The sequence below is a fragment of the Desmodus rotundus genome, chromosome 2, assembly GCF_022682495.2.
Source record: "Desmodus rotundus isolate HL8 chromosome 2, HLdesRot8A.1, whole genome shotgun sequence".
Taxonomy (NCBI): Eukaryota; Metazoa; Chordata; class Mammalia; order Chiroptera; family Phyllostomidae; genus Desmodus; species Desmodus rotundus.
Genome location: NC_071388.1, coordinates 141,621,325 through 141,634,042, shown reverse-complemented (window position 1 = coordinate 141,634,042; position 12,718 = coordinate 141,621,325). Strand labels below are relative to the sequence as shown.

The following is a 12,718-nucleotide window of genomic DNA, read 5'->3' as shown; positions in this document are numbered from 1 at the left end:
CGAGTTTCTATTTCTCCCTTTGTTATTAGTAAATACCACGGAGGAGATCCTTTGAGACTATGCGACTATCCTGCTTCTCCTCAAACTTTTTTTCATATATTGATGGATCTTGCAACCATTATCACCGTGAAACATGCTTATTGGTTACTTTGTGTCCCTCATTCCTCCTACATTTATTCACCGGAATTCTTCTGTAAGGAACACTATTCCTCCTTCCCTGTTTGTTTGTTCACTTGTTTATAACAGCTTGGGATCATGATGTTTCTTTTATTTCATGGGATTTGGTTTAATACTGTTGTTATTTATTTTGTTACTCAAATTGTTTCAGCTTTGGCCATTGGGAGCCCTTTCAGGGTGGCTCCTGTGTCCACCTGACACACCCCATCATCGTGTGTTTTGAGCACTTCTTACTTCCTGTCACCACAAGATGCTCCATGCTCACCTTGCGTTTCCCCATTTCCAGACCTAGAATCAACCTCTCTCCAAAGAGCCCTAGTTTATTTATTGGAGAATGGTATTTCAGAAACCAAGATCTAAGACTAGGTGTGCTCATTGCTCCTGGGATGTCATTGCTATGCTCCTTTAGGTGCACAGAGCTTAGAAATGCATGTATGTATACCAACCACTGTATACTTACATGTCTGACTTCTGTATTTGTCCAGCTATATCATACTGATACCCCCAATGCAATTCAACACCACGGGGTTCATTTGAGCCTTCTCCCTTTCCTTGTTTGTAACATCTTTCTCCTACTTGTAACTTTCTTCTTCCTTTCCAGTGAAAAGCCTGGCTCTCATTATCTATGATATATTTACTCATCTGCGCTACCCTTGTATGCACATAAAGTATTTTCAAGTTGCTAAGCTATACCCCTGCGAGAAACAGATTTACTAACTAGAGCAGTACTGTGTATACAGTTCTTTTTGTCTATGGTGTTAGAGCATCCCATCAAAATTCCACTTTCCAAAGTCACTTAAATTAGTTGTTTTCTCCCCACTTCCATCTCTGTAGTCTGGTTACGCATTTGTAATACAGTTAGATTTATTTGTTACAGTTTGTGTTCCATTTTAGTCCCCTCCTTCGTTCTGATTGGATCTTCCTTTGCTTTAATTTACAAAAAGTGTATCTCACTATTTGTGGCATATACTGCTGTGGCTTCTGACAAATACAGTCATGTAATTTCACCGCCACAGTCAAGATACAAAAAAATTCTCTGTAGTTTCCCAGTTTCTCTCTTGCTGGCCTCTCCTCTCTCTCCTGGCATCCGCAGAGATGTCTCCTATCCCTAAAGTGTTCTGTTTTCCAGAACGTCGTGTGGATGAAATTGCATAGCATGTAGTCATTGGGTCTAGCTTCCTTCTCCTGGCAAAATCAGTTTATGTATTATGCACAAAACTACTGCATGAATCAGTAGTTTTCTTTTTTATTGCAGAATGGTATTTCACACATGGATGTACCACAGTTTGTTTATCCATTCACAGTTAAAGGAATCAGAGTTGTTTCCAGTTTTTGCCAATCATGAATAAAGCTGCTATATACCTTTACATATAGGTTTTTGTGTGTATGTAAGTTTTCATTTCTCCTGGATAAATAAATGTGCAGGAATGAAAACAAACATATTTTGTGCTTCTACTAGCTACTCAAAAATAGAGAAGGGTAAATAGGTTTTTTTAAAAAAAATGTTAGTGGTTTCCATCCTCCAGGAATTCTTAGACCTATGGGGAATGAATATGGCATCAAAAGCTCTGCTAACTGTCAAACTGTGATAAGTGTGGTCGTGGCATTGAACCAGTGATTCGCGTGGGGTACTTAGAGGCTACAGAGGGAGAAGGTCTGGGGTTGTTCTGGCATGTCTGAGAAGGGCAGAAACAAAGGGGGAAACCTGCTACTCTGAAGCTAACCAGAATATGTTTTTCCATATTCACAAGAAAGTTTTTAACTCCTACAGAACCTGTACAAGGAAATCTGGGAAAAGGTGAAAGCCACCAGCTACATCCTGCCTACCAACACCATGTCCCTGACACACGCCAGGAACCAGAAGGATCTGGCCAGCAGGGTACGTGAAGTATGAGTGTGCTAGCCTCCTGCCCACTCTCTGCCCTCGCCGTCTCTCCACTCCAGGATTGCTCTGGCTGGGACATGTGCTGCCCAGAAGCACCCCCAGCCCTTACATAGGCATGTACACACCAGCAGAGAATCCCAGACACTCGATCATTGCAAGCTCTGTGCACTTGCTGCTTCTTCTCAAGGGCCCCGAAGTCCAGAGAAAATCACAAACACTTGTACGAAGGACAGAGGTGTGGCCTTTTTGGCAGATTGCCTGCAAATGACATCAGCCCGAAGTGGGGATAGACAGAGGTCATACCATGCCACACAAAATAGACTCTTTTCCAATGGAATTGTGTGGGGTGTAGTACAAAAATAAACCAGTAAATGTGATAACTCGTCATTCCACCATCTCTGAATAAGTCATTTAAGAGAAAATAATTATCTTTATAACCATGAAATATAAAAAAAGAACAATTTTTCTTAGGTACAGACATGATTGTTAAAAATCCTAAATCACATGAGCTCTTTGAAATAGTACAAAGTTTTGTTCTCTTTAACCCTTTATGCCTAAAGTGTTCTTAAGTAAAACCTCCTATTAGAAAATTCCCTGTAACCTTCATTGGAGCTCTAATAAACCCGGTTCTCTTTTAGGAACTTTCCCTCCTTAATTGTGAACATTTTATATAACATGTTAGGCCATATTTCTCAAAACTTTTTTTATCAAGACCCACAGTGAGAAGTGTATTTTATATTGCAAGTCAACACACGCACAGCTGGAGTCTCTGTGAGTCCCTTCTGACAGAAATGTTTTATACAAGAGTACTTGCTGCTCCACGGAAAACAATGCACTCCGATCATTTCAGTTCTATTCTATTCATTTAAAATGATAGTGACCTAGAAAGTTGATTTCACTAACCTCTATTGGACCTATAGATACATAATTTTTAAAAAAAGACCTTGTTGTATAATACATGAAATTAATTTAATTCTTACCTGGAGAAAAACTAGTACATATGATTTTTCCCATCTCCAACTATTTGGAAGACTGCAAACAGACTAGCCCAAAGGAGCAAACTTTTCACTTGGGAAGAGAAACTTTGTCAATAGGAGTTTAGCAAGCTTAGCGAAGGATTTATTTTTATTTTCATATTTTTTGTCATGAAAAAAGTTATAGAGGTCTGATTCTTGGGAAGTTGTTCATGGAACAAGGTGGGACACAGAGAAATTAATCCTCCAAAAGAAAGGTTCCAACAGTAGTTTTCTAAAAAGGTGCCTTTGAGTCTACAGCCATACCACCCTGAATGCGCCCGATCTCATCTGAAAGGGTGCCTTTGAATACTACCCTCTTTATAATTGAGGAATGGGTTAGGTATAAGAAGTATGTGAACTAATAATCTGGAAAATTCTGATGGGGATTTTCTTTGGTTTCTAGTCAGTGAAGAGCTTTGCAAGAATTCTAACACAAATACTCCCATCTCCCATTTTTTACAGGGATGTGGGCCTCTGTTCTGAGGCCCAGTTGTGAGAGAATTGTTATTTTTATTGTGTGCCAGGAGACTGTATCTCAGTCTCTGTAAGGCCTTGCCTCCTAACCCAAGAAGTTATGCAGCACTAAATAAAAACCAATACAACTTGCAAACTAAACGTTAGTTTTCCCATGGAAGTTGATTGCATTGTATCTTTGGAAAACCACATAGAAACTAAAACTCAAAGATTGTGTCTCTTACGTGCCAGGTTTGTCAGTTATTAAAAACAAAGGAATTCCTGAACACATATTTCCTCTTTCACTTATGATTAAGAAAAGCAAAGCCATGATCACAAAAGAGATCATTTAAAATTACGTAATCCTCGAAGTGCGGTAGCTGTAGTAGCAGCACAAGTCCTAGTATTGGGATGGAAGAATTACCAACAGTAACTGAAATTGTACAGTTTCAAAAGCACTTTCACACACAGTCTGGATTAAGCCCCAGGATAACCTGTGGCAGGTACAGCTGCTGTGCCTCTGCCTCTGTGCACAGATGAGGAAAGGGACTCACGGAAGTGGTGGCCCCAAGGTGGCTGGACTCAGAGATGGGCTCTTCCTATTAAGTCTCATGCTATTGTGACAGCTGGACCCCCTACTCTCCTGAACGACCTTTCTTCCTCTGTGCTTTCTCTCTATAGGTCAAATATCGGGAAGAATACGAGAAGTTCAAAGCTCTTTATACTTTACCAAAAAGTGTTGAAGATGATCCAAATACAGCGCGGTGTCTCAGAGTTGGCAAGTTTAACATCGATGTGAGTAATTTCTAAGGCCTTCCTTCACATCAAAGCCAAGTAATATAGCCATCTGCTGTAAGTCAGAACGGTTTCTATTAAACAACACGTATGGTCTGACTGTGTGCATGTGAAGAAGTCAGGGGTTACTTCAGCCCACGCTGCTTCTCCCGCCTACACGAATCTGTAGAAAGTGTCGGAAAGCGCCAGTCCCTGCTCTGCCCCCTACTGGTTGCTATAAGTTGGGCGTCTGGACTTCTCCGGTGTATAGGAAAGTCGTAGATGGCTGTGATTCCATGCACAATTTCCCTGACAAGTGGCATGTCATTTTAACTTCACAGCGTCTGTACAAATCCGTGTATGAAAAGAACAAGATGAAAATCAACATTGTGCCTGACATGGTGGAGTTGGTCACTGCTAAGGATTCTCAGAAGAAAGTCAGTGAAATTGATTACCGCCTACACCTCCATGAGTGGATCTGCCACCCCGACTTGCAAGTCAACAGCCACGTCAGGAAAGTCACAGACCAGATCAGTGACGTAAGCCCACTGCTTAAGCAGGTCCACCCCCCCCAGCCCCACATACCCACCCTGACGTGAAGCAGGATGGCTTCCTCCAGGATGGCTTTCCTATGTGCCCATGGGTCTGATTAAGGTCAGAGGTCCCCCTGGGAGCAGGGCTCTGTGTGCCAATGTTTCCACAGCATCCTTGGCCTCATTGCATAAGGCTTTTTGCTTTTCATTCCACGAAGTCAACCTTGGTCCAGAGGGTGCACGTGTCTCTGGTGTTACATTTACAGCCAAATTTCATCTCGCCAATCCTTTCCATCTGTTTCCATTCTGCAGATTGTGTACAAGGATGACCTCAACTGGCTGAAAGGCATTGGGTGCTATGTCTGGGACACGCCTGAAATCCTCCATGCCAAACACGCTTATGATCTACGCAACGATGTGAGTTTGCCTTGTTTTTTTTTTACATATTTTTTTTTTTCTTTACGTAGTCCAGAGTGAAGGAGAGAGTATGTGGATTGTGGACGTTGTCACAGACCAGCCACATCTTAAGTGGTGGTGGGGGTAGCTAAGCTACAGAAAGGTGCTTAGGAATTGAGCGCAGCCATTTCTCGGGAGGCAGATGGCACCCCTACTCAATAACGCATCCCGTTTGAGCTATCCCATTCTTCTCTGGGGGAGAAGGGACACGTGACTCCTCTCTACTTTTTGGGCTATTTTCAGTATATCAATGAGCACATAATTATCATTATAGGAAAAATCTCATTTGCTAAGAGTTTCTGATGCTATAGACAGGATCTATTGATATAGAGAGGATTTTCTTTACTGTAATCAAGATTTCAGTAAGAAAGCTTAAGTGTTCCTAGAATAGCAATTGTCAAACCTCCTAGAAGACTTTTAAAATTCCATATGACTCTAAGCATTGATGACGCCGATTGTCATAATTTCAAACACATCCTGGTCTGTTAAACAAGTGCTAATGAATGTAAATGCCAGGAGTTAAAAACAACCAAACCGTCCATGAAAACCAGCAATGTCTAATGTAATGAATGATCTCACACAGGCTTATTTTCTTCCTCATGGCAGATCAAGTACAAAGCTCATGTGCAGAAAACAAGGAATGACTACAAGTTGGTCACTGATACCCCAGTCTACGTCCAGGCTGTCCAAAGTGGGAAACAACTAAGCGACGTAAGTGCCCATTGGGGATGCTGCTGTGGGCGGAGACAAAGACAAGGCCACCATTCAGGCAGAAGTGGCAAAACCAAAAGACTGGGCAGTGCCTGGCCTTTTTTCACCAGGAAACCAGAGTCAATGCCTTAGAAAGTACTTAAGATTCTGCTCTGCACCTGAAACTAATATAAAATAATATTGAACATCAACTGTTACTGAAAAATAAAAATAAAAGATTCTGCTCTTGTTTCCTGAAATCTGATGTGTTCAAGGAGCCAGCTCCCTGGGGTGGAGTTGTAAGTGATCCAAGTCTATAAAGCAGTTGTCGTTTTAGACAGAGCTTGCAAAGTTGCTTTTTGTATCCTTGTACCAAGAGACACAGTGTACGTGTCCCTGCCTAGACCTTCGAATAAATGAGAGCCAACCGAAGGAGAATGAGAAGGAAGCAGCCTCTGCGGTTAGAGGTGTGGATGGAGTCCAGCCTCTACCAATCTCTGAGGCTTAGGAAAAGCACGAAATCCTCCAAGCCTCAGCATCCTTATCTGTGCAATGAGAAAATGGGCGAAAAGCACCCACTCTACGCCTGACATGGAGCAGGAAGAACAGGCACAAAGCTGCTCTTCTTTCATTAACTCCATGGGTTAATAAGTAAATACTATCCCAGCAGTGAGTTAGAACATTGAGACCTATTACTTTTGAACTTACAGTGGTAAAAAGACCACTCTCCTCCTCTTATGCCTGAGCCAACTTTTACACTTATTCCTCAGGGTGGGGCCCACATAATAATGTATCAGAATTTTTCAGACAAAGGGAGCAGGCTACCTTTTAAAAAATAAATAAATAAAAAGAGAAACTTGGGTTTCCATTGACTTTGCTTCTTTCCAACAAAGCTGCCATAGTCCGAATCAACCCACTCTGCTTGTCTCTGCACCCAGGCCGTCTACCACCATGACTACGTGCACAGCGTCAGAGGCAAAGTGGCTCCAACCACAACAACCGTGGACCTGGACCGGGCCGTGCATGCGTACAAGCTCCAGAGTGAGGTGAGCAGTGAGAACTCTACAAACTCTGGCAGATATCCTGGGTGCAGCTTACAAAGGCCGGGTCCGTGGCCACTTTAGAAGGCACCTCAACTGGGCCTCTTCTCAGCCTGACCTTGTAAATTGTAAATGCTGTTCCGTACTGTACATGCTGTTCCATTCACATGAGCTACAAAAACCAAACCAAAACAAAACACCCAGTACATAGCCTGTCTTCCTTTTTGGCTGGCCAGATCATATTTTTAAGCAAGTAATGGACATTTTTGGAGCAATGTTTACAAGTTACAAAGAATAGGACCAATCTGCTATTGCTGTTCTCAAAAAGCTCAAAATCAAGATAACAAAGACAAGGCTATAATCATAAAAGACTATTAACAAAAAGAAATAAAGCTAGAAATTGCTATTGAAATTCAGACAAGAAAGAACATGGATTCTATTCACGTCTTTAATTATCTCTGTTCTGTGTTACTTGATTGTGCTACTTTGGTCTCAACCTTCAGTGCTATTCTCCTGTTTTGCATGTTAGAAGTAATTTGGTTTTTAATATTTGAAATACTATTCTTACTCCTGCAGCTCCCCTAAGAGACAGATCATTTAAGGTCACAGACGGAAACTCCTTCCGCCTCCTGACAGAACAGGAGCACCCTCCCTGCTTCATAGTCTGACATCGAAGCTGTGTTTGTGGGGGACAGAGGTTTCCAAAGATGTGCCTTGTAATTATGAGTGTCTCCGAGATCGGTGGCAGCTTGAATGTCACTGAAGAGTGTGGTTCAGGACAGAGGTGGCCCTCGGCAGTCTGTTTCTCAGGCCAAACTCTTGCTAGTTGCCGTGCGCTCAGCTGGGCACATGTTCAGGAGCACGGAAGAATTAATTTCTATAAGTCTCTGCACTCATTGGTCTCTTCCTCAAAAACAATCAGTTAAGAATAATTTGATTAATTGCCTGACTCTTAGAATTGATCTAATTTCTTTCTGAAATCAATTCAGTAAGCATTAGTACTTTAAGCGTCTAACCGAAAACCCCGCGTGAGCTGGTTGTGACTTGTTTAGCTTAAATCAGGTCTTTGATGCAGATGTCATGTAACCCATTCTTCCTCCTTCGGCAGAATCTATACCGAGGAGCTGGCAAGCGCTCCCTGCCCACCGGGTACAGGCTTCCTGTCGACACTCCGCACTTCAAACACTCCAAGGACACCCAGTACATGAGCAGTTATGTGAGTGCTCTCCTCCTCATTAAGACGGGATCTGAAGTGGGAGGGGCAGACATTCATCAGCAGCCTATTCTCATCCCCCCAGTCCCACCCTGAAGGTTCAACCTGACATAATGACAGGAGCAGAGGAGAGAAGACAGCGTATTTCCCAGGGGTGCTGTGGCATTGGCTTGCTCCTAGTTTGGCAGTGTGCACATCCTAGCGCATCGGCCTAGGGCGTCCATGGGATTACATCTGCATGACTCAGCCACCGTGGTTTGGGGCTCGTGGCTGCCATGGCACCTGTACTTCTGCTAACCTTGGCACAGAAGCCACCCACTAAGAATTTAAATATGTTCGCTACTGATGTGTGGCGATAGTATTGTCTTCCTTTTGCAATGTTTAATTGAAAGAGGTATAACATCACTGTGTATTTCTTTGAAAAGAAAGACTTCTTGCGGGGCTGCTGGCCCTGGCACTTGCCTTCCTACTCACCCTCGGTACCCATTTCATAGAAAGCGCAGAGGGATAGATAGCTTCTCACTACCTGTGGCTTGACCTGGTGTTTGCTCTGACACCAACCTTCCCCACTTTTTAAAAGTGCCAGTTTGGGATTTGATACCATTTACCTGAAGGACAAGGCCTAACAAAGTTTTGTCTGTTCCGGTGATGCTGGACTGCAGATCATACCCCCAAACCAGCCGTCAGTTGAAGGATAAGCTCTCCCTTCCAAGTTGTCCTTCAGAGTCCTGGGACTCCAACCTGCTGGCCAGGCAGGGCCCAGTATCCATCTGTAAAACCTTTATCTGTCTTTAAAATATTCTCGTTTCTTCTTTGCATTTCCTAATTTATTAGCCATACTGGAGCTAAAAATATAGGGTTTCTTGCATTTTGCATACCTGCCTACAAACAGATTTCATCTAGGCAATCTTGAATTTTATTCCTTTCTATACCTGGCTTTATCAGCCAACAAAGTAATTTTCAAGACTTAGATTATTATTAAAATTTTGTCAATGATTTTTTTCTTATACTAATGCTTATAGAATCATTTTCAAATGAAAGTGACAGCTCTTTTCTATCTGAGAGGTGTAACCCTGCTCCTTGTTTACCCATCAGGGGTCTCATTCTGACTTTGCTTTTGCAGTTCAAGTACAAAGAGGTTTATGAACACATCAAGGCGAACGGGTACACGCTCGGCCCCAACGACGTTCCTTTTGTCAATGTCCGGAGGATCAACAACGTTACCAGCGAGGTACTGTGAATGCCAGTTCTGTGGAGGAAGTCCTACACATCATCAAGACCATGGTTTTGTTTGAAATGCATTAAGAATTCATTGTATTTCTGCCATAAACTTGTACATCAACAAGGAGTAAGAGGGTCTTTATTATCACCATTTTAATACTGGTATCACTTGGAAGTGTTTTTCTATATTTGGTAATGCCACTGAAAAGACCCCATGCCATACATTATAATGCAAATTAATTTCATATTTTGATATTTGTATTCAAGAATCTTTATTAGGGTTACATTTTAGTCTGTCTCATGATCCTAGTTTTCTACATGAATTATTAGTTTGTATATCTGATCTACCATCTAACCATCTGATAGAAAATGGAAGACTTTATGCTCAAAATTTTTTACCTAAATAAAATATTATTTTCTCTTTTGCATAATCTAAATCACTTTCAATATCTTCAGTCTCTCCCCTCATGCCTCTTTATGTAAAATATTTGCTTTTTGATCAGTCAATATCCCACACTAACCACCTGAAATGGTGTCTCCTCCAATGTAGAGACTGTATCGACAACTGTACCACAAACTGAAAGACAAGATTCACACAACCCCTGACACGCCTGAAATCCGCCAAGTCAAGAAGACACAAGAGGCTGTCAGTGAGGTGAGTATTTTCTTAGGAGAGAAGATAGGCCGGGGAACCCTGGGTGACTGTCAGCCATTCAGTCTCTGATGTGTGTATTTCTGGACATTTTTTCTGTAGTTGATCTACAAATCAGACTTCTTCAAGATGCAGGGCCACATGATCTCGCTGCCGTACACACCCCAAGTGCTCCATTGCCGTTACGTGGGAGACATCACCAGTGATGTAAGCATCTTATGGGGCCTTTCTGGAAGACTCTCACCAAGAGTCTGGCTTCTTTCAACACTTAAACCACCCAGTGGCCTTTGAATAGCCCTTTCCACTAAGTATATAACCTGGAGGTGAAAGAGTGTGAGAGCAGGACCCCACATTTTACTAGCTTTGGAAACAGTGGTAAGAGGGCCACTTGCAACATGCAAGAATTGCTGGCCGCCATTCCTCATTCGCCACTGAATCATGACCAACTCCTCACTCTCCAAGTGGCTGTTTCATGTCATAGTTAGGATCTTTCTCCTGCTCAACCTTACTCCCACCCCCTTAAGCAACTTCTTGTTGTCTTTTTTTCTTTTCCCTCCTTGGATGGTTTCTTCTCCTGAAAGACTACTCCATTAAATCTAGGCTTTTCTCCCATCAATACAATAATAAAATAATAGCCATGTCCTCACCTCAACTCAGCATTAGATATTTAAATTTTAAAAACTGTGATTTACTTGCATGCAAGCAAACTAAGAGTAAAAGGTGGATGTGTTGAATTGCAATGAAAGATATATCAATAAAAAAGTGTCACGACTCTGCCTTATTCATCCTTGATTTACATTTGCTCATGACCAGCTATATTTCTATCTTTGCCACACAGATTAAATACAAAGAGGACTTGCAGATGCTGAAGGGACTGGGCTGCTTCCTGATGGACACTCCTGACATGGTTCGCTCCAGGCACCTGCGGAAGCTCTGGGTGAGTGTCCTTCTTCACAACACGTGGCTACTCTGACACAGCTTCAGGGGCCTAGGCAGAACGAATCATTGCCTGGAGCTACTTTTAAGGGGGAATTTGCCATTAACCCTCTTGACCAAGTCGTGACCCACTTAAGATGATCTGTGCCCTCTATCAAAGGCAATTGTTTTTGTCCCTGCGTGGGAAGACATCCAGGGCACATGGAGGGTCAGCTTGACTTACACATATCAGCCATTTGAAAGACAATGTGTAACCATGACCTGCCGTTCCTTGAATGATGAATCAGTTGGTATTTTTATTGTGTTTTTAGTCTAATTACCTGTACACTGATAAAGCAAGGAAGATGCGAGACAAATATAAAGTGGTGGTTGACACTCCAGAACACAGAAAAGAACAGGAACTGAAGACACACCTGAGTGAGGTAAGGATGCAAACCTGGCACTGCCAGGGCATGTTCCTCTAGTGATCTTTTTCAGGCAACTCTGTGAGGCAAATATCTCCCCTTTGCCTTTAATTACAGACCCCTCTTTTAATAAGACGAGGATATTGCCACTTGTTTTACCTGTGACTAGGACTGCTGAGAGTTTACATGATCTTATAGGTCAGAAAGGTGTTCAGTCTTACACTATTGTTGTAGTCTCCAAACCAAACTTATTTCAAAAGTTTCTCTCTCTTTAACTCCTGCTATCATTAACCCTAATCATGGTAGTGTCATTTGAAAAGTCTTCAATGGCTTCCCACTCTGTTCCTGCTCAATAAATTCCAAACTAAAATTTATTAGAGTGCCCATCATTTTCACCTGCCCCGCTTGGCACTGAGGGTCCTGATTCATTGCAGCTCATTGTGTTTAGTTAGATATGCTGTCACCTACACGGTTGATTACTCGAGGGTTGGACCCCACCTTATGCGGATGCATTTCCCTTAGTGCCGCAGCCATAATAGATGCCCATGTTTGCCAATGGCTGAACCTGCTTTGGAAAGGTAAAGGCATTGTACAGATGTCCATGACTGCTCTTATCACAGGTCAGCTGGCCTTTCTCCCTTGGCTCTCAGTTTGTCTGTGGCCTTATCCATGAGGCATCATCAAGCTGAGCCAAGCTTTGACTGCTGGGCCACTTCACTGACTGCCCATTCTCAGTAGCTCCGGTGGCTGCTGGTGACGAATCGTGTAGGCTCTTAGACTTTGAGATGTCCAGCAAACCCAACGTTGCCCTCAATGGAGGGGTGTACAACTTCCCATACTAGGTGAGCCAGAGGCAGAGGATGATTAATTCTTCAGCTGTCATAAGTGCTGCATTGAGCCCACCTGCTCTTCTGATAGGAATGCTTATGAGTTTTTTTTAATCTCAGTAAAGGCACTTTTCCACTCTGGCTAAGTATCAAAATCATGTGTCTGTGAAATACTTTAAAGCTGCCCCCTACTGGGCTCTGATGCCCATACCCACATACCTGATTCTCTCAGCCCGGGCTTTCACCCGCTTCATAGGTGGCTCTAATATGCCGCCAGTGTTAAGAACCACTGCTTTAAAGTATTACATCTCTCCTCCAGCTACCAAATAATAAAGAAGTGTTTGTTCGTATCTCTGAAGTACCCCTACTGCTCTTGGATTGCTGGGTTCAGAATTATCTAAAATGTTAATTTGTCCTCTTCCCAATTCCTGTTGGGAATTT

At 42.5% G+C, this 12,718-nt stretch overlaps 1 protein-coding gene across 15 annotated transcripts in view; it reads left to right on the top strand.

Moving 5' to 3' along the window:
* NEB (nebulin) overlaps positions 1 to 12,718 on the top strand; it is a 197,269-nt gene that overhangs the window by 130,955 nt on the left and 53,596 nt on the right. For all 15 annotated transcript variants that reach the window (XM_053918664.2, XM_053918673.2, XM_053918671.2 and 12 more), the window contains exons 108-119: positions 1,949 to 2,056; positions 4,213 to 4,326; positions 4,647 to 4,844; positions 5,151 to 5,255; positions 5,901 to 6,005; positions 6,923 to 7,030; positions 8,133 to 8,240; positions 9,361 to 9,468; positions 10,009 to 10,113; positions 10,213 to 10,317; positions 10,949 to 11,047; positions 11,358 to 11,468. In XM_053918664.2, the coding sequence (XP_053774639.1) occupies positions 1,949 to 2,056; positions 4,213 to 4,326; positions 4,647 to 4,844; positions 5,151 to 5,255; positions 5,901 to 6,005; positions 6,923 to 7,030; positions 8,133 to 8,240; positions 9,361 to 9,468; positions 10,009 to 10,113; positions 10,213 to 10,317; positions 10,949 to 11,047; positions 11,358 to 11,468 (1,374 nt within the window). The remainder of the gene's footprint in view (positions 1 to 1,948; positions 2,057 to 4,212; positions 4,327 to 4,646; positions 4,845 to 5,150; positions 5,256 to 5,900; positions 6,006 to 6,922; positions 7,031 to 8,132; positions 8,241 to 9,360; positions 9,469 to 10,008; positions 10,114 to 10,212; positions 10,318 to 10,948; positions 11,048 to 11,357; positions 11,469 to 12,718) is intronic.